This window comes from Molothrus ater, chromosome 6 (assembly GCF_012460135.2).
Source record: "Molothrus ater isolate BHLD 08-10-18 breed brown headed cowbird chromosome 6, BPBGC_Mater_1.1, whole genome shotgun sequence".
Taxonomy (NCBI): Eukaryota; Metazoa; Chordata; class Aves; order Passeriformes; family Icteridae; genus Molothrus; species Molothrus ater.
Window position 1 is genome coordinate 54,071,194 of NC_050483.2, and position 21,407 is coordinate 54,092,600.

Consider the following 21,407-nt stretch of genomic DNA (forward strand, 5'->3'; position numbering starts at 1 on the left):
AGTCTGGATTATGACCTGTACATGCACATACATAAACACATCCACGTATGTCTATAGGAATGGGTAGAATTTTATATGCACATATACAAGGCACAAATATTTATGTTTGAAGTGAGCTGTACACACTGGATATTTTTATTTCTCAGGAGTTCATTAGAGTATTCCAATAGTTTCTTTTCATCCTTCTGCCAGAGTATAGGTTGTGGAACTACCCTTATGCATTTTGACCACTGCACAAACTATGTTCTTGTGTAATCTCATAAATATCACAGCATCTCATCTGAGTCAGAGTGTAAGAGAGGGAATGTGTCACTGGAAAATGCTGAATTTCTGTCCCTTGCTCTCTTGGTAGGGATCACACGCACGCAATTGCCAGGAGGAGCATGGAAGCAGCAGCTGGTGCAGTTCCCCCTGCACTGAAGCTGCAGCCTGGTGTGTTCTGCTGTTTTGTCTCCATGCATGTGTGCGTGTGTGTGCTGGTACATACATGCATTTATACACCTCACACCAACACTGGTGTATGTACCTCAGTCTAGTCTGTTAACCTTACACATTTCAACTCACTTTTATAAAGGACACTGTGCCAACATGCCTGGAGCTACAGGGCATGTGCTGCAGAAAAAGCCAAGCCTAGCCTGTGATCATGCATGGGGAAGAGGTTACAGGTGACAGGCATGGTCTGTTTGCTTGTCACAACAGAGAAGTGGGTGCTTAAATCTGTCCTTGTGACACAGCTCCACATGCCTCGCTTGTTTATCTGTCTCAAATGGAGGGCCCTGTGGGGTTTTTTTTTGGGTCAATGTGTGAGCGTATGTGTGGGTGTGCATGTGTGCCTCGCCAAAATAGTCTTGAGTGTCTCAGGCCATGGAACAGACTATGTATGTGCCTGACAACAGGGTAAGTGCCAGTGCAGTAACAACAGTCATATGTATTTTAGGCTAATGTGTGCGTCAGTCAAATTCAGAGTGCGCCTGCCTGCGTTTCTCAGGCCAGCGGGTGGATGTTTGTGTCTCATGATCCCTGTGTGCTGGAGCAGCTTGTGTGCCTGTCCCTTTCCTTCCGATTGTCACGTACCACAGGGTACTCTGAGTGTACCTGTGCACATGCCAGGATTCTCTGAGTGTGCAATTATTTCCTGCATGTCTGACAGTCCCAAATGCCTGAGGGCAGCATCCGTCTTGCAGTGAGAGCAGCCTGTGCTCCTCGGGGCAGTGCCTGCCTGTCTGTGTCAGTGACACAGGGTCATGCGCCTCAGGACTGTGTGTGTGTGTGTGTCCATCCCATGGGAACAACAGCTCCTGTGCCCAAGGCCCTGACACCTCAGTAGCAGTGACAGTACTTGTGTGTCACAGTGACAGCCATGCACCTCAGTACGACACGTGTCCCTACATCCGTGTGACACAGCCCCACAGGCCTCAGGCTGCTGTGAGAGCCACACACCTTGAACCCACCCGTGTGCTGACTCTGCCATGCAGCCCCCTGACAGTGACACAGCTTCAGATCCCTGCATGAGAGCGCCTCACAGACTGATGTCTGTCCATCTGTCTGTCCGTACCACAGGCTTACCTCAGACTCATGTGCCTCCCTGAGGGTGACAACGGCCTGCCTGCATCCCTCTGAGGCGCCCATTACATGCATGCCCTGGGGCTGTGCACTCCTCACAGTTCCACCGCCTCTGTCAGCTGTGCCTGTGTGCAAGGGGACCGTGAATGTGAGGGGACCGTGCTTGTGTGGGGTGCTCCGTGAGCATATGTGTAAGGGGACTGTGTCCTGTGAGGAGTACAGTGTGTGGTGTGTGTGTGAGGGGACTGTGAGTGTGAGAGGTGCTATGAGAGTGTGTGCGTGTCTGTGTGTCGGTGTGTGTGTCTGTGTGTCGGTGTGTGTGTCTGTGTGTGTCTGTGTGTCGGTCTGTCTGGACCGTGCGTGCGAGCGCGGCCGGGCAGGCGGCCGAGGCCGAGGCCGGGGGGCAGCGGCCCCGCACGTCAGCGCGCCGCGGGGCGGGCGGCGGCGGCGGCGCCCTTAAATGCGGGCGGCGGCGACGCGGCGCGGGCAGCGCGCAGGGCTCGGCGGCGGCGGGGAGCGAGGCAGCGTGAGGCGGCGGCTGCTGCGGCCACAGCCACCCTCCCACCCAGCATGTCGGGCACCCGGGCGTCCAACGACCGCAGCGGCCACCCCGCCGCCGGCGGGCTGAAGCGGGCGCGCAGCGAGCCGGGCGGTAACAAAGTGACGGTGGTGCTGGGGGCGCAGTGGGGGGACGAAGGCAAGGGCAAGGTGGTCGACCTGCTGGCCACCGAGTCGGATATTGTGTGCCGGTGCCAGGTGGGTGCCGAGCCGGCTCTTTCAGCCACTCCCTTGGCGCTTCCCCACCATGCGTTCCCTGCGGCTCCCGCTTTCCCCCGGCTCCTCCCGGCCCGGCGCTCTCCTCCCCGTGCGGGTCCCCTCTGTCCCCCGCTGCTCCGCCTTTCCTCCCTCCAGCGCTCTTTCCTTCCAGCTGCCGCTCCTCGCTCCTGCTGCTTCTCTCCCTCCCCGCTCCCTATCCCCAGTCCCCGTCGCTCTCCCGCAGCCAGCGGCGGGACGCGAACGTGCCCCGGCGGGAGCCGTGTGCCGCACACACCCCCCGGGCCTCCAAATGCCACTCGGAAAGAAACAAGCCCTGAGCTATAAATATAAATAGCTGACCCCTCACGATAAGCGACACTGAATCCCGAGGTGCCGGCGGGCGGGGGCCCGGGGAGGAGCCGCTCCGGCCCTGGGCTGCCCCGGGCAGCCGAGCCCCGCGGCCCGGGCTGCGGTCGGGGCTTGCGGGGATGTTCCCCTGCCTGTGCGGGGCTGGCTGGGTGTCTCCGGGCGTGCTGCTGCTCCGGGGAAAAGCGCTGTGAGCCGGCCTGAATGGCCAGCCGTAATTAACCTCAGGAGTCTGCCAAAGTTTTGCTGCAGGGGGTGTTTTGGATGGGCGGACTGTGTTCCCTGCAAAGCGCCTGGAAGTTTATTCTAAAAAAAATAAATACAAAATTGAGCATGAGTAAAATAGTGGAAAAAAAATTCATGTAAAAATAAGTAGAGTTGCATGAAAACAGGAAACATCTTGCATGACTTTGTTTATAGGTATTTTTGAGTTGAATAGATTTTAAGGATTCCCAAAACAATGTATTTGCATAATATAAACGAAATTAGACATGTAGGTGATTCCAAATAGAATTGTAGAATGGGTTGGAAGGACCTTAAAGATCATCCAGTTACAATGCCCCTGCCATGGGCTGGGACATCCTCCACTGGACCAGGTTGTTTAAAAGCCCTATCCAGCCTGGACTTGAACACCTCCAGGGATGGGGCATCAATAATGGTAATAATTTCTAAAGAATGTTTTCAAACATTAGTTATGAACATATTAGACCAATACAGCTAATATTCTGCCTGTTGTCCCCTTAAACTATGTGAGCACATTAAAAAGTAGTCAGTTTAGTCCAGCTCAGCTGGTACGTACCATGAAATTTATTCTGCTTTAAAATTCATGATAGCTACTAAAAAGCTAGAGACATCCTTGAATCCAAGGTAATAAATCCAAGGACATTTTTCTAATTAAGTATATTATGTAAATAAATGTTATCATGCAGGTTAAATATTTAGAGGGTGGAGGAAGTATTTTCATTTGGGACATTAAACTCCCAAGATCTTGAATCACCTTGGGGAGAGGTTTCCTTGCAAAAGGTATCTAATGAATATGCATTACCAGGACCATACCTTTTTTTTTTCATGTTTATTTCCCCCTTGCCTCCCCCAGTAATGTGTTACTAGGAATTTAAACTCAGGTCTAGGGATTGCTTTGGTGAGGAAAAAAAATTTAAAAGTTTTAGCTGAGGAGGAGCATTTCATAGAACTCCCTGTCAAACAGTGAGTTCTCATGGGGTTACTGTTACTACTGCAAGGATTCATGTTGGTTCTTTTTCAGGCTCAATTTTGTGGGGTGCCCTGAAGCTGTTGTCAGGACAGATCTGCTGTCCCTCCAGCAGCTACTTTGGCAGCGTGGCCCCCAGGTGCAGCCTCAGGATGCCCTGTGAAGGATGCAGGAGTGTGTGTGTGAGCATGCCACAAGGGTCAGTGTGTGAGGGCTTAGATGGTTTAATGTGCTGCTGGGCACGTTGGATTGTCTTCCTGCAGCCTGAGGAGGCCAGCATGGATGGAAGGCAGGTGGAGCTAGAAAAGCACTGGGCACTTTTCAAAAGAGTCTTCCCCAATACAGTGTGTGTGACACTACAATAGCATTCCTGATACACTGGTTAGAAGGAGATGTCTTCAGGATGAGGGCCAACTATAAAGCATTTGAAAAAGAAAATATGAGTCATGATTTATTTTTGAGTGGCAAATATTATGTAACTTTAAAGAGGGCTGTATTATTTTAATACTTCAATGGGTGTTTTGTGCATTTGGTAATTTTAATTGTGCCATTTTAATAATTTAATATTTTCTATTTTCAAAGCCAATCATGCAAGTAGATAATGGTGTATGATTTTTGCCTCTGTTAGAAGTCTGTTAAGGTTTAGTAAAGATATGCACATATTTAAGGATATGAAGAGTACTGATGAGTTCTCTCAGTGTGATAATGGCAGGTCATTAACTTACAGATGTAATCAGTTTGAGGAGCACTTCATTAATGCTGTGTAGTGCCATGAAAAAGCTCAGTGTTTGGACCAGAATCTTATTGCTTCACATTGCTCCTGGAAACCAAGAAAAACTTTTAGTGCCATAACACTTGTGTATTAGAAGCAATTTCTTAAACAAGAAGTACTGAATGACTGATTTATTAGAAATTTTAGACAAAATGTCAGGAAAATTTGCACCAGACTTTTTTGTTAGAATTTGATGATTGACAACATTATTTATTACCTGATGTCTTGTCCACTCCATTTTCTGAGACATTGAGGGAAATGATGTTGAACAGCTTGTTTTGGTCCTCAGTGAAAATGAAGTAGAGAAAGCTTGAAAATTAATATCTGAAAAACAGATTTTCAGGTCTTCTGAAATCATGTACCAGCTAGAGTTATTCTTCATCCCAATAGGATACTCTTCAAGCTAACTTTTAAAAAGGTGAGGCTGCCCTCCTCTCTGTGTAGGGATTTAAATTCAGGACCAGATTTGAGTTTGAAAGGGGTTTTAACAAACAGTAATTCTCTAATGTTTCCATGAAAGGAAATAACTTTCATTAAATGTTTCTCAAGTATTTTAGTGTGTTGGGTGCATAAAAATAACCTGTGACATCTGCAGAGGTTGCTGCAGAGGAAATGAAATTCTGTTTTCTAGGATACTAGAATAAAAGGCAGGCAGGTGAATGGCAGTACAAGTCCATCACAGGCACAAGGGAAGCTTTTAAAGCATATTAAAAGAAAATTCTGCATTAAAACCCCAGCCTCTGTAATTTTCCTGAGCATTCAGAATTTCACATGAATTGATGACTTAATTTGTTGACCAGGGCTTAGATTATACAGTCTGAGTTCAAAATAATGAGTTCACCATTCAGTGACACAGAAATATGTGACATAATTTAAATATGAAATATTAGTTTGCCAGAAGTAATGGATTTCATTTCACCTTTATAATTGTAGCATTCTTTGTGAAAGAGGTTGTTTCAGAAAGGGTAAAAGATCTCTGAATGCTCTTATGGATGATGCTGTACAAAACTTTTCACAGGCTGCTTTCATTAAAATACCAGATACACAGGCACACAAAGCCATATAAAGAGGCAGAAAAGGTATTTCTAAACAAACTAATAACAGGGGGCTGTTAAGCAACTGAGTACATTTAATGGAGAACATCAAGAACATTTTTTCCTGTAAACTGCTCTTTCAGCAAGCAAAGAATTTCAGAAGAAAAACATAAGAGGCTAATATTTCTTTCTTATTGTGGCCTCCTGGGGCATGGAGCTGTCATATGATGCCATGCAATACTTTTAATCCCTAATATATTTTTAGGAAAGAGTGAAAACAAAGATTTCAGAGGTAAATATTTCATTTTGATGTTTCTTTAAAAAAGAGGGTTTGCGTATTTGTTTAAATCTTTTAACTAAGAGAATATTCTGACATAAAGATGGGAGTTCACTTTTTCTGTAGCCTCTTAGCATATTGTCAGAGTATCAGATGAAGTAATTTGGGTGCATCTAACAAAGGAAGAGAGCTTTGGTGTTGATCAAAACCTGATTTCAGATTGTGACTTTTTTCTGTGGTAGCTCTCATTCCAGATGTACCTTTCTCACATCACCTCATTGCTTGTTTTGTGTCTACCTTCAAAGCTAGAGCTGGTGGCTGGTGTTAGCTACCAGGGTTTTAATTAGCTGATCTCTCAGATCAGTTTTGGAGTATGATCAAAGAGTCACCTGTCACAAGTGCCAAGGGCCAAGGTGGTGTGCTTCCAGAGGACCTGCTTGGACTAGAGCTGTTCCTAAAAAGTCACACATCATAAGTTCTCAGTTAACTGAGGCCAGCTGCTTGTCATGCAGTTCTAGCTGTTTCCTTAAGGTGAGACTATGTAAGGTACACTGTAAGGGTAACTTTTCACTAAAAAATGCCCCATAAACTTGATAAATTCAAAGGAAAGGAAAAATTTTCCAAAAGCCTAAGGTGAAAGACAGGAACACTATTGCTCCTAAGTGTGTAGAGGCCCTGTGATAATCACCTCTACCTGTCACAGGTCACATCATGTTACTGAATAGATGTGTAAACCAGGTGCCACACCAGTGCATACCTTTCCTCCTTTCACACCATCACCAGCAGCAGTGATTCAGCAGCAGTTACTAGGCCAAGGCAGTTTTTAAGAAATTTTTCAAGGTGTCATTCAGTGCTGCTGTTCCAGTGTGCCCACGACAATTCTGGATGTGTCAGTCCTGTGACAATTCTGCCTTCTGGAAGTAATCTGTCTGATGTTATCTGCATTCCCTTAAGAAGTGACTTGTAAGGAGAAACACCAAATAGTAAGAATGTAATTGCATTAAGAGCTGTTATTAGATTTCCTAAGCTTCTCATATTAAAGTTTCTGTTTTGCACAAAATATGCAGTCACATTTTAAAATATTTCTTCTATCAAGTCTATGATTTCAGGTTAAGAATTGCTTTATTTTCAAAGATCATCTGATCTTTTGAGGCATATGGACAAAAATTACAGTTGATGTTAATAGTGAAGAAAAGCTGAGGAGGTTGAAAAGGTCTTTTGTGGTTGAGTAGTTCAGAGTTCCTTGGACTGAGACGTTTAACCAGGTCATAAACCAAGGGTGTGGAGTGGTTTATTTTCTCTATGTAGTGGATGTTAGCAAATAAGTTTGAGAAGGTTTTACCAGTAAGAAAATCCTGGCAATGTGTTGGGTTTGAGGAAGCATTGCAACGTTAGGGAACAATTTAAGCAAGGGTGAAGGGACGAGCCCAATGCTTCCATACAAGTAACTGTTGTATATTATTGTAGGTTTCTCTATTTCCTTGTGTTAGTGTTTTAATGAATACACTGTAAATTTTGTCTGTTTCAGTAACAGTGCTTTGAGGAATGCAAAGGAAAATACTGTGGGCAAGCAATTGAATAATAAAAGCCAAGCGTGGCAGAAATGGCAGCCCAGAAGTTTCTCTGGGTGCTTTAGGTGCGAGATGGGGAGGTTTCCTTTGTTCCCCTGTTGCTGCTGACAGGGCAGGGGAAGCAGCCACACGTTGTTGTGACTTGTCCCTATTGATCATGGGCTACTGGAACTGTTTGCAGTAGGGATTAAATTAGGGCAGTTTTATGTGATGATTGTGTGGAGTTACAGGACCTTGTTTGCTGCTGTTTTTTCTGTGTGTCATGTGTTGCTCTCCTTTCAATGAGATTTAACTGTCATGTTTAGTGTAATTTTTCCCTACAGGATAAAGTAGCATGGAAAGGCTTTAATCTCCTAATGATTTAGTGCTTGATGATCTTCAGTGAACAGATTGATGACCTTGAAGTCATGAGTGTACAGTGACTGCAGGACTGTTGTTTTTGATTTCCCAAATGTTTGGGGAGGTTGATAACCCACTTCCATGTACACTCATACAGGCTTCTAAGTCATTTTTTGCAAGATTCCCTGCAAAAACATAAGCAGGTTTAATTTCACTGTTCAACACAGGAAAGGATTCAAGTGTGAGTTGTCTCTTTAGTACAATGAAGTAGTCCACCATTCCAAACTTAAATTTTTTTTTGTAGCAATCTGTCACTTCTGAGGTACTTTATCCAATTTTATTTCTCATTATGCTTATACATACTTACATGCCACACTATATCATTTTAAGCTCTAGAACAACATGGTGACACTGCTATTTTAAACTAGCCTTTCCTTTGGGCATCAGCAAGATCATCTCAGGACCACCAGGATTATAAATACTGTATGAGAAGGTCAGGTTTAAAGTTTCCAAATCTCCATAAGAAAGCAAGCTTAATTTCCAATCCCCTTTATAAAGCCTGATGAATTTATTATCCTCTACAAGCATCAAAAGAAAACAGCTGAAAATTAAACTGAAATTACATCTGTTCTATTTCATTCCTGTTCTTAACTTGTTTACAGATATAAGAAAAGTTATGTTCATATCCTTGGATCATATTACTTCCCACAGGGGCGTGACTATGCTTCTTCAGCAGAGAGAATTAAAGACGAGCAGACTTATCTAGGTTTTTTATGTTTGGTTTTCTTTATTTCAGTATTCTGCTAGCATAAGAATATTTTTCCACTGTAGCATTTTCTACCAATGCACCTTGAATTTATATTCTTTGCATCTGTTGCTGAAGTAAATATACATTTTGTATATAGTGATCTGTTGTGGTATGTTGTTTTGATATGACTTGACAAAACAATTAATTCAGTTTGAGAGAAAATAACCAGTGTGTGAGTGTCTCGTTTGCCTACACTGTTTGAAACCTGAGTTGAATTAGACTTGGCTTTTCCAGTTGCATTTTTCAGATGCTTAGGAAGACCAAGGTATCTGTATAAGTTAGGGTCATTTTTTTGTAGTAAAGAAATAATACCACATTATTGGTGCAGTATATGATATAGGCTTCAGGGTTTTTATTTGTTCTACAAATAATTTCATGTTCCTTTAAAGGGTCAAAAACCTTGCTCAGTTCTTCTCAAGAATGTTTGTGTTTATAATAATACTAATTATCTCATGAGGTTTTAGGTGGTCTCCTCCCATGGGAATTTGGGAGTTTTTTGAAAGAGTGCTGTTTTACTTGGGACAGTGGGATCCTATGAATTTTGCTCCTTCTTTGAGACAGCAAAGGGCGACACTTGAACAGGGCAGGAGTCAGAGCAGTTCTATGCAGAGTTGTTTGTACTTGAAGTCATTACTGCAACATAGTCTCAGGAAAGAAGAGCCAAACAAACAAACTAGATTTGGCTGAGGGTGGTTGGGGTCTGGAGATAAACTTGCAACTCAGACCAGTTGTTTGTCACCACCACAGCTTTAAAAATCACTGTTGCCTCAGTTCTTGTGGTCTTAAGGATACTTCTGAATATTCCCAACCCACCTATCCCCAATGGGTTGAGTTAAAAAATAAAAAACAAAGTTATGGTTCACCACTTGAAATTTGAGTAGGATGTTACTTGGCAATAGTTAAACTGGAAAAAAAAAAGACAAAAAAACCTTCCAGTTTTTACAATCTAGTTAGGGAAACTAACAAGCACCTATGGTAACAACCTTCCAGCTGGAATGTGCAGCACTTGCAGTCATTGTCAGAAGTGTTCACACACAGGTGATTCAGTGACATCCTGTCGAAGGGTCTACATGTACAAAGCAGTTAATGTATTGCACTTGTCTGACTGGATGTTTTCAATGCCAATGATGCTCAAACGTCATTTACAATGGTGTAAATAACAAGAAGTCCCATGAAAGTCAATGCATCTATATTATTATAAAGTTCATGTCAGAGCCAGTCATGCTGGTAGCAGTTATTAGCTACATTTATTCAAATTAGTTCCAGGCAGTTGCTGATGTAAGTTATAAATAGCCATTGTTAATTAAATTGTAAAGAGAATAAACAGTTTATATAAGAATGTTCCTTCTTGTTTATTTGCATTAAAAATGCTATAATAAACTGAACAAAATTACTCAATTCTGGTAACAAAACAGGAGTATTTTGTAGCCTGCTTGATAGTATGATGAGAGAGGTACCTGGCCTGCAGATACAGTTGAATTTCAGAAATGTTTTGCTCAGTTGATGGTTGGAATTTGTATTACTGGGACACTTATCATGAAGAGAGAGATAAAGGAGTCACAGCATTTGTTTTCAGATGAAGGCTTCCCAAACTGCTGGTTTGTGGCTGGTATTTCAATTCATAGATTATAAATTCATATAATGATGCCAGAGGGGATCATCTTGTAATCTTGTCCCTGTACCAAGGACACAGTATTCTAGTGGCAGTTGCACGACTGCCAAAAGGAGAGGTAATACAATCTTTCTACTCCTACTTGATATTCCCATTTATACACGCAAGGTTTGCCTCAGGCATGTCAGCCAGTACTGAAACTGTGTTCAGATAGCCCCATGTGCTTCCTAGCACAGATATCTCCTTGAACTACATTTCTGTTGCTAATTTGTGTGTTTAAAACCTAGTTGTGACATTTCATGCATTCACTGCATGTAGCAGTAGCTAAGGAGCTCTGTGTGCTGCTGGTGTGTCACACCACGGTGATTTTGGCTGCAGATCTTCAGTAGCCAGTTTCTGTTATTTCCCCATTGTTAACTGGAAGAGGGTGAGACCTCATCACTGTGGGACCCATAAAAAATAAACCTGTTTCTTGTTCACACTCTAGTTACAGCTTGAAACAATCATCTGGTTTTAAGGTTTTTATGTGATCTGATGATTTTTCATATGAATCCACTTAATGAAATTGTATTCAGGCATTGTGAGGAGCACTGAGCAAATGAGGGATGTGCCAACCAGGAGAGCATCTGGTAGCACTCCTCCACACTACCTGCCTGGCAAGACAGATAGAAGCACATGTGAGCATCAGGACACATTTCCTTCCTGTTCTAACTTGTATCATTAGGCTAACTGGAGAATTGAGTTCCTGCTGCAGGTACTGAACAGCCTCACTGCTGCTCTCAAATGAAATTCACTGTCTTGGGATGTTTTGGCTGCAGAAAATAAAGAGATAATTTGAAAAACAATACAGGCCAAAAGAGCAGCCTTTAAGCAGTTTGGGAAGTGGGTTTGTTTCTTCGTGGCTTTTGTAAGTTCTACTGTGAAGACAATGACTGTCCTCTGGCAACCTGTTCATAACAATTATCAGTTCCCTGGTGCTGTTTATGCCAGCTACAATTGTTAACACTGGTAAAATATAGCTTCTCAGTTTAGTGTATTGATACAGTTCTGGTGTTCAAGCACTCTGGAACTGTAATCAATGTACAGCAGTACATCAATCCAATACCACAAGTAGATGAGTACATAAAAGCTTGGAAATTGATTTTTTTTTTTTAAACAAAGTGTTGTACTGAAAAAAGACTGTACAGTGTCGCATGGTGTAGTTTAGTTCCTCTAGCTCCTTCTAGTACTGGGACAATATGTAATTTTACACTTGGATTATAAAATTTCAGAAAATATAGACTAAAATCTTACAGAAAAAAAATCAAATTTTATCTGAGTACAATGTAATAGGTTTTTTTAATTATTTAAATAAACCTCAGACCCCACTGTGTCTATGGAAGGGACACACTCTGGAGCAGAGGAAGTGTGTGAGGAGTGTATATGGATGCCACTGGAACAGCTGCTGTCATGATGCCTTCCTGGGAACAGCATTTCCTACAGCAGAATGGTTTAATGGGGATGCCCAGACTGCACAGCAACTTATTTCTAGCCATACCATCATTTCACAATACAGATCATGCCAAAATGGCACTGATGAATAATCTATCAGAAGTTGTTGCCATAACATTCCCTTGGCTGGAGACATTTTTTAAGATCTGCAGAAAATACCACCTCTAGAGACCTAGGAACCTGCAAATGGTTGAAGATAAATAAATTTCAGGTGGGCTCAGTGCTGCATGGCAGAGTCTGGATATTAAATGGAAGTTTATGATGTCCTTGTGTTTGAAACAAGGGCCAAGCAGAGGCTCCAAAAGGTTTTTGGCCCAAGAGGAAGGAAGCATCCTGAGGGTCCAGAGAGCACTGTCACTTGGTGTATTAGTGTTCACAGCACTTTAATGAAATACCATTTGAGGGAAAGAGGGGAGCTCACACAGTTGCAGTGTACCAGGCAGTTCTCTGCACCTTCAAATGTGTAGTCTTCAAATAAACCCCATATAAGATTTTTTGGTTCACTTATATTTTGTTAGGAGAAGAAGTGGCTCATACAAGCCATATATTGTCTCTAAAAACTGGAGTAAAATTAGAAAAGGAGTGGATGTCTTTAATATCTCAGCTGCTAGGCTGCCAATATGCTGTTAGAATATCTATGCGACTGAACATGAGAAATTACTGAGATGACCAGATAATAAACAAAATATCTCATCAGATATTACCAGTGTAATGTTTTGCAAGTGTGGTCATGTCTCTTGGGTAATTCAATGCTCTGCTACCACTCCAATTATATTAATAAAAGTATAATTAGTTGAGATGTAGAAATATACCTGGAAAACACTTGTTTAGCAAACACAGACCAACAGGAGCAGTGCAAAATGCAGTTCCAGAGATGTCAATACTAGTTTTTAATTGGAGGAATGCTACTTTAGGTGGTTTGTCACTGAATTTTTGATGTGTGTTATCTATCCAGAGGGACTGAAACCGCATCAGTGATTTTGGCTATTAGAGGATGTACAATATCTGATGGTGTTTCTGTGCTTCAGCATTTTTTTATGTATGCCAACTCTCACAAGCTGCCTGATTAACATCCCTTTTTAAGCATTTGCTAAAGAAAGAGCATTTGTCCGGGTGTCAGTTGTTCAGGAAATTTTCCAAAAGCATAAGCTGTCTTTCATAAGCATTCTCATACTAGTGTGTCCCACCTTCTGAAATTTTAGGATACAAGAAAATACCTTTGACTATAATTTAGGAATGCTGTTATCTCAGATTGTGAGTCCTCAAGCCTGACTTCATTTGTTCATGTTGGTTAAGAAAAGCAGAGTATAACTATAGCATTATGACAACAAATACTTTTGAAGCAGCCTGGTTCCTCATTTTCTGAGGAAAAGAGGAAATTGTTACTTGTAGTAGAGATTAAATTGGTGTTAAATGATGGAGTTAATTCTTTTAAAGTTTTCATCTTGCCATTGTCTATAGGTGAGCTGGAAAGCTGGGAGTCCCAGAAGAAGGTACTAGATTTTTCTCAGCCTGATAATAAAATAACCAGTGTTTCAACCAAAGCAATCCACCTAAGTCAGACCTCTTAAATATCATGTAAAGTACTCTCCTGCCTGATTAATTAACATTCTAGATAATTGAGTGCTTTTAACTAGATCCAGATTCCTACAACTGATTTATTATATCTGAGAGGCAAGAAAAATAGCCAGGATTCTCTGGACAAATTATAACTCTGCATTAGCAGGACATATCAAAATCCTTCCCATCCCAAGGATGAGCTATCCATCAGTTTTTAAGTCAAATGAAATCTGTGTGTACTATTTTTTCTGTTCTAACTCCTCAGCTCTCCCTTAGCAGCTTATCTGTTTGAAATTAATTGTTGAACTCAAATGTTCTGGAGCATAAAAATTCTTTTTATGATGTTTGCATATGTATTTCCTAAGGTTCTCCATCACACTGCTTAAAAAACATTCTCTTTTTGTAAACCATAGTTCTTATTTTCTTAATGTTGTGTTTCAGCATTTATCCACATTTTGAAAGGATTTTCACTTGCCATTTTCCTGTGTTTTACATACAAAATGGCAAATGAGTAAATGAAGAATAAATTAAAACTCAGGAATAAAATGGGGTTCTAATATTCATTTTCATAAATGACTCTTCTTTCTCCGGGTTTTCATGCAACTCCACTCATTAAGCCAACACTATTTTCTGCAAATTACCAGTGGCAGTCTCAGTTCCCCTTCCAGGAGATGCCCTCTTTCTAGACAGTTTAAATCATTCAGTTCTTGTGCCAAACCCACAAAGATTTGTAATCATTTGGGAAAACTGAAGGCCTGTAGCACCACAGCACATGAGCAGTCAGGTTTCAACCTTATCAGTAGCAGACAAACTTACATTAAGACACAGCAGGAAAAAGCCACTAAGCCTGCTGAGAAAACTGGACCTTTAATTCTTAATATTTCAGGTCAAATCAACTCATGACCTTGATCTGCTCACCTCTTTCTAAGTTTCTGTGTTGCCACATCATTCTCTTTTAAAAGAGTTTGTGGAAAAGCAACTTAGTAAGGAAAATACCAGCTCCTATTCTTGGTTCTGGTAGGTAGTCATGTATGTCATGAATTGTAGCAGACTCCATAAAGTGGTGGTGGTGGTAACTGGGAAGATCATCTCTTGACCATTTTCTGGGGTGGTCCTGTGTGGGGCCAGGAGTTGGATTCCTGTCGGTCCCTTCAAACTCAGAATATTCTGTGACTGACAAGGTCATTCAGTCTGCACATGGTTCCAGCCTGACAGAGAGCCTCTTTCTTGAACACCAGGAGAAGCAGTAGCTGTTTGTGGTTGGGCAGGTGGGAAGAGCTTCCATTCAAAGGGAAATACTGGGCTTGAACTCAAAGAAATGTCCATGTACAGAAGATGCCTAAAAAGGATGGGCTTGTGTAGGCATGTCAGGGGCAGGACTCCAAGAGTGGTAGTTAATTCCAGTTTCTTCTCCCAGAAGGCTTCAGTTCTTGTCTAGCTTATGCCACCACTCCTGTATTAACTCCTGCTCTGTCCCAGCCCTGCCTTGACTTCATGGTATCCTTCTGCTTCACAATTCTACAGTCCTGCTGAACTCCTTGAACTCCCTCACTGTCCTGTTTGAGACCTTTTTACAATGCTAAAACATGTTAAGAAACTGTAAGGTGGAGGAAGAAGTGACCAAAGACATATATAAATAAAAAGAGATGCTCTTGCCAAATAGACGTTACACCATTATTCTTCACATGTTTCTGTCTCTTGCAGGGTGGGAATAATGCAGGCCATACTGTCGTTGTTGATGGGAAAGAATATGATTTTCACCTATTTCCTAGTGGCATCATTAATCCAAAGGCAATTTCTTTTATTGGTAAGACATTTTGGAAATTACTATAAAAAATGACATTGTGTAGTGGATAGCTAGAACTGTACTTTGTGGTAACAAGTAAAGAAAAATGTGACTTTCAGTCAGATTTGCTTTAGCTTCAGCTGTTTGACTTTTATTTCACTGCTGCTTTTACATGAAGAATTACTCTACTTTCAGTGTCAGTTTAGTTTCCACTGTTAGAAAACTGAAAGCAAGAACATCTTATCATGTTCCTTCTTATACTTTATGGTAAAATTTGGACCCCACCCTCTACTTGCACTCTCTTTTTATACTTTCAGAAATATATGTGCTATTCTTTGAGAACACGAATGTCAGGACTTAGCTAAATAAATAATAAAAATTATCTCTCACAGGTCTTTACTGACTTCCAGAAATAGGTGCCAAAATGCAGGGCTCTACTCAGGAGGTCATTACTCAGTCCCCTTTTTGTTCACATCACCAGCTGTTTAGGGTGATATTGTATTTTGCTATAAAGATACTTGGTGCAGATGGCATCATAAAAAGATTTGCAGCATTCACTGGACATTAAACTCATATTTAAATGGTAGGCAAATTTAAGCCTCTTGTCCAAAGTTTTGATTATTTCTGAGAGAAATCATGTACAGACTGTTCAAGAAATGAGTGTAAGTTCTAGTGAGTCATAGAGTTTCAGTTTTGTCCCATTTAATAATTTCCAAATGGATAACTAGAATCTATTAAACATTTTTTCCTCTCAGCTAAATATGGTGTGTTGTCTTGCTTTCCTATTTACTCCCTTGTCAATTAGTAACGACTATAACTTGAGTTATGCTAAATTTAGGCTGAGACAGGCTCTTGCATATATTTCTGACATTCCCAAGAAGGAGGCAGCAGCTGTTTCCAGCCCACTGCATCACTAATCCTCCATGTCTCGCCAGCACTGCTCTTTATTGCTTGTGGGTTCTGTTTTGTAGCTCAAAAGCAGGGGGAAGGCATTGCTAATGTATCACAGCACTAGTTTGAGCCGAGTTTGAAACAGAAACCTGAATATTGAAGAAGATTTCAATATTTTCACACAGGCTTGTCAGTGTGGTAAGGCCAGGGACTTCTTTGAGCTTTTTCCTGTGAACAATTGAGGCTGGAGTCGCAGGGCAAAGTCCACCATGAACAAAGACAGGAATCTGCTTACCTCAGCTGGCTGTGCAGCAGCCTGGTGTTCATGCCTGGAACAAACCAGCTCTGCTTTTCCTGAGCTTAGCAGCCCAGCAGCTGCTTACCCCAAATCAGGATTTATCCAAAAAGTCCTCGAGATCACTTTGTGCAAACTCTAGTTTTATTTCTTAAATAAAATTTTAGACAGCAAGTAGAGGCCTTACATCCTAAAAGGCCTTACAGGCCTTACATTCTAAAAATAAGTGTTTTATTCCTTGCTTTAAAATAAATCATTTATGTTCCCAAAGGTAATGGAGTGGTTATACATTTACCAGGCCTGTTTGAAGAAGCTGAAAAGAATGAAAAGAAAGGTTTGTATCAAGTAATTTTTAACCTACCTTTATATTGGCAGCCAGATCGAGGGTTTTTGTAAGCTGTTGTTTCTGACCATAAGTATGCAGTGCAGTAATAACATTCTGGATTTTAAATGAGGAAACAGTATTTAAAATGTTGAAATGTGTGGCAGTCTTTAGATGTATTTCCAAAAGCAGTCTTTTCATGGGTTTCTTGGAGTTTTATGGCATTTGATGCCACATTGGAAAGAAAATAAATGCTGAAGTGTGTGCTAAGCTTCCCTTGACCTCAAATAGGGATGATTTGACCCAAAATTTCTGTGCCCAAATATAAACTCAGTTGGTTCTGCTTTGAGCAAGGCTTTAGACCCTATGACCTTCCAAGATCCTCTACTTCTTAGACTGTTTTATGTTTCTATCTAGAAATTCTCTATTTTCTGAGGCACAAATAGAGTTTAAGTGATGTGCTGTGTAGCAAATTAAACAAGAATATTTATTTAAAGAATTTTGTGTAAGCCACAGCACTCTGGCATTTAAGAAGTATCTTTGTCCATACCAAAATGAGAAAGCTGATAAGTCAAAAATGAGAAAAGTTTCTCAACAGAAACACTGCTGCTATTTGATATTGTCTTGTGGTTTATCCATTTTGTCTACAGTTATCTTAAGAAGAAAACACACAAACTAGCAAAAAGACAGAAAAAGTAGAAGTCAATGTCAAAGCTCAACCAATCAGCACAGCTGAAATCCTACCTTTCTTCATTTTTTGACAGGTTTGAAAGATTGGGAGAAAAGACTGATTATATCAGATAGAGCACATATAGGTAAGTGAAGAGTGAAGGGGAAAAAGCCCGCACAAATTATTGCTTAGCTCATGAGGCTAAATTAAATTATTATTCCACAGAGCAGCTGTGTATTTGATCTAACACAGCTTCTTATTATGTTGTGTAATCTGAAGCATGATAATGGAATCTGTGTCCACTGAAGAGTGATGTTTTTACATGTTTTCACAATGTTTAAGGAATACTCCCTCTGTTTCCACTTGAGGAGGCCTGTGCACTGTCAATGACAGCAGAGGCACTTTGTCTTGAAGTTATAGATGTCTGTGATTTAAAGAATATTTTTCTCCTTTGTTCTCTCACTATATCCATTTGATTTTCCACTGCAGTGTTCGACTTTCATCAGGCAGTAGATGGGCTCCAGGAAGTGCAACGTCAAGCACAAGAAGGCAAAAAGTAAATATTTCCAACAGCCTCATTTCATTAATAGTTACACAAATTTGGAAATCAGTGTAATTTTGAAAAACATAAATGCTGTGTGTCTCTGAAGAGCCTTGTTGATGTTAATAATTCTGTGCTTCTGTTCTGTTCCTAGTTATGTTAGTGAACAAACTGTCAGCCAGACTCATGCTTTACTGAATACCACAAATATTAGCAATACTTATGCAAAGCCTGAAAGGTGCTAATGTAATATATTTATTATTACAGAACTTTAATATATTTTTATGTCTCAGACATCCTGCCCATTCTATGATTTCACTTTGACAAAATTACTTGGCATAAAGTGTATTTTTGCATGTATTTATACATTTTGAGGGGGGTGTTTCTTTTTACTTAGTATTGGCACAACAAAAAAGGGGATTGGACCAACATATTCTTCCAAAGCTGCACGAACAGGCCTTCGGATTTGTGACCTCCTCTCTGACTTTGATGAATTTTCTTCAAGGTACAACTATTTTCATTTGTAAATATTATGTTAAAGAGTGATACATTTTGCCTGACAGATTTGCTTTTAAGGAGATGTTTTTAAATATGTGTCTGAATTTTGTATATAAATTGTCTAGAAGGAGAAGAAAACTGAAAAGAATGTGTGTGTATTTCCTGTACTTCACAGAGTTTCTCATAATTTAAAATGGAATTTTGACCATTGGGAAATGCACTGGTTGAAGTGTCAGAGTGCTGAGTATTTTCTCCATATAGCTTTCAGTATATACTGTGCATAATATAAACTGAGTTCTTGCCAAAGGTTCTGTGAATATGTTCCTCATAGATACAATTTCAATATTTTACAGATTTAAAAACCTGGCGCAACAGTACAAGTCAATGTTTCCCACACTGGAAATTGATACAGAAGGACAATTGAAAAAGCTAAAGGTAAGGATTTATCACTTGAAATATTTATTTTAATTTTAGAAGATAAAAATGAAGTGTACCAGACATACCACTTATTGAGCTAATTTAGATGAAAAATACATATGTTCATTATTATGAGAGCTTTAACAAACAGTAGCTATGCTTTGTAGTTGAATGTTCTCTCTTACTGTAGGCATTAATGTAAGCTCTGTGGAGGATTTAATTCTCCTATAATATTTTACTTTTCTGAATGTTGTTTAAAATGACTGTTGTGTCAAAGAAGTCAAGAGAATGCAGGGTGATGATTTCAATTAGTTTCCAGTGTGTCAGTGGGACTTCCTTGCTTACTGAAGAATTGTTTGTGGAAGCATGTTTCAAGATCCTGGTATTACAAGAAAATTGTCTTTTTACAAATAAATCCAGAAGAGCAACTGGTAAAACAGCTTTCATGAATATAAAAGAAAAGAGGATGTTAAAAATATCTCTTACCTTTCCCATGTTTTTTCTTATAAGTTTTTAGAGCTGACACCCTGAGGATATTTTTTAATGTTCAAAAGGACTGATATGTTTGTCTTTTGGTGCTTGGACTAGTTCTAAGTCCCATTCTCAGTGTGACTAGACTATAGCACACTATCTAAAGACTATAGCAACAAAATTTAGTAGGCATACCACATCTCTGTGAACAGCAATGATACAGAAATGATGGCATTCTAATGCCATAATAAGTCAAGTTTTCTTATATGAGTGGTTCAATAGATTGAAAGGAGTATAAACTAATGGTTGTATTTTTCAGGAAAACACAGTTATTGAGGCTGGAAGCTTAGACTTATCTGTATGTTTTGTCTTTCAAAAGTGAACACAGTGTTCCCTGCTTGCAGCTATTGTCTAGGGAAGCTGACATTTGTACTCAATTTGCAGGGATATGCTGAAAAAATAAGACCCATGGTTCGAGATGGCGTGTATTTTATGTATGAAGCTCTTCATGGCTCCCCAAAGAAGATCCTTGTTGAAGGAGCCAATGCAGCACTACTCGATATTGACTTTGGTAAGTTATATTCTAAACTCAGCTTAACTCCTAAGAGATCAGTTTTGTTTTGATTTGTCTTTATATTGACTTTGCAAACAGCAGGAAAATAGAGAAAATAGTCTTTCCTTAATAGGAACAGATCTCCCAGAAGTAAAGCTCATTAAAACAGAGATTGTATCGTCAACAGGATTAGTGCTTAGGGTTTAAATATTGATTTTTACTGAAGTTTATTCCAGTGCAGCTGAAATTTCACTGCAGATATTCTTGTCTTGATTGCTTTTAAATGTGTGTGCACATTGCTAAACAATCCAGGTACTCATTGCAGTGCAGTTTAGGTAATTCCTCTGCCATGGGAGGAGGATTAAACTGGTGCAGCAGCCTCTAAGTCTTGCCACTACAGTTGGTCTCTGCTCTGCTTTCTTAGCCAATAGTCTAATTAAATCAATGAAGAAAAAATTAAGGACTTGAGAGATTCTCCAGTCCAGAGTCACTGGGCAGAGATCATAAGTAACTCTTAAGACTTAGACAATTTGTGGCAAATACTCAGAGCCACTTGTGCAGAGCATTGGGAATGCCAGTCTGTGACCTTTACATCACGCTCTCCATGAGCTTAATGGAAATAATTTCTGTGATACACAGAACATTGAAAAAAAGCTTTACACAGCAGAAGCATCGTATAATAGATCCCGTGCCTAATGGAGGTAATATTGAGATGCTTTTGAATTTCTCCCTTGTGTGCAATCCTCGGTGAAAGTTGTAAAGGATGAATGACACATAATAAAAAGAATTTGCCTCCCTCTTTGGCTGCTGTTCCAGTTTAGCTTTAAAGCCAAACATAGAAGCGAAAACCTTCTTTGAACTGATAAAAAACAGTCTTTGTTTCTTACCCATTGCTGACAGAGGGCTGTGCTGCTGTGTTTTCCCTGGCAGGCACGTATCCCTTTGTGACCTCCTCAAACTGCACCGTGGGCGGTGTGTGCACCGGGCTGGGCGTTCCTCCGCAGCACGTGGGGGACGTGTACGGCGTGGTGAAGGCTTACACCACCCGCGTGGGCATCGGCGCCTTCCCCACCGAGCAGATCAATGTATGTTTAGTGCTACAAAATGGGCTCTACACAGCTGGCAACAAGTAACTGTGCAATGGTCTCGGGTTTCTGTGGTTGAGATGTCCCCTGAGGTATTAGAAAGTCTTTTTTTTTCCCAGCCTGGTGACCAAAGAAGTCGAGATTCATCGGTTCTGCTTTTCAGGGTTGTTTATTTTTTCTCATCTATTACATTCTTTCTCTGACCTGCTGAGATCTGTCAGCAGGTTGGGTTGTGGCACACTGTCTGCCCTTGGGGTGGTGTTAACTTTTTATCCTACATACTATGTATACTTTATTTACAATTATTTTCCACTACCTGTCACCTATGTTAGGCAGTCTGTCTCTACTCTAAATCAATCGAAAAGTGTTACCATCCCAGCAGAAGATGGAGGACAAGAAGAAGAAGAAAAAGGACAGGACACGACCAGATTCCTTCATCTTGCTTCTTGAACCCCCATTCTAAAACCCCAAAATTCTACTTTTTCTCTTTGTGACAAATTAACTATCATTCTACTCAAA

The 21,407-nt window shown here is 40.7% G+C and overlaps 1 protein-coding gene across 1 annotated transcript in view; it reads left to right on the forward strand.

Annotated features, from left to right (window-relative positions):
* Window positions 1–2,085: 2,085 nt before the first annotated feature.
* The window catches only part of ADSS1 (adenylosuccinate synthase 1), a 28,515-nt gene continuing 9,193 nt past the window's right edge, over window positions 2,086–21,407 (forward strand). Inside the window, exons 1-9 of the mRNA XM_036383932.2 lie at window positions 2,086–2,319; window positions 15,064–15,166; window positions 16,603–16,665; window positions 17,418–17,468; window positions 17,813–17,879; window positions 18,262–18,369; window positions 18,716–18,797; window positions 19,695–19,821; window positions 20,734–20,888. Of these exons, the coding sequence (XP_036239825.1) occupies window positions 2,134–2,319; window positions 15,064–15,166; window positions 16,603–16,665; window positions 17,418–17,468; window positions 17,813–17,879; window positions 18,262–18,369; window positions 18,716–18,797; window positions 19,695–19,821; window positions 20,734–20,888 (942 nt within the window). The 5' untranslated portion in view covers window positions 2,086–2,133. The remainder of the gene's footprint in view (window positions 2,320–15,063; window positions 15,167–16,602; window positions 16,666–17,417; window positions 17,469–17,812; window positions 17,880–18,261; window positions 18,370–18,715; window positions 18,798–19,694; window positions 19,822–20,733; window positions 20,889–21,407) is intronic.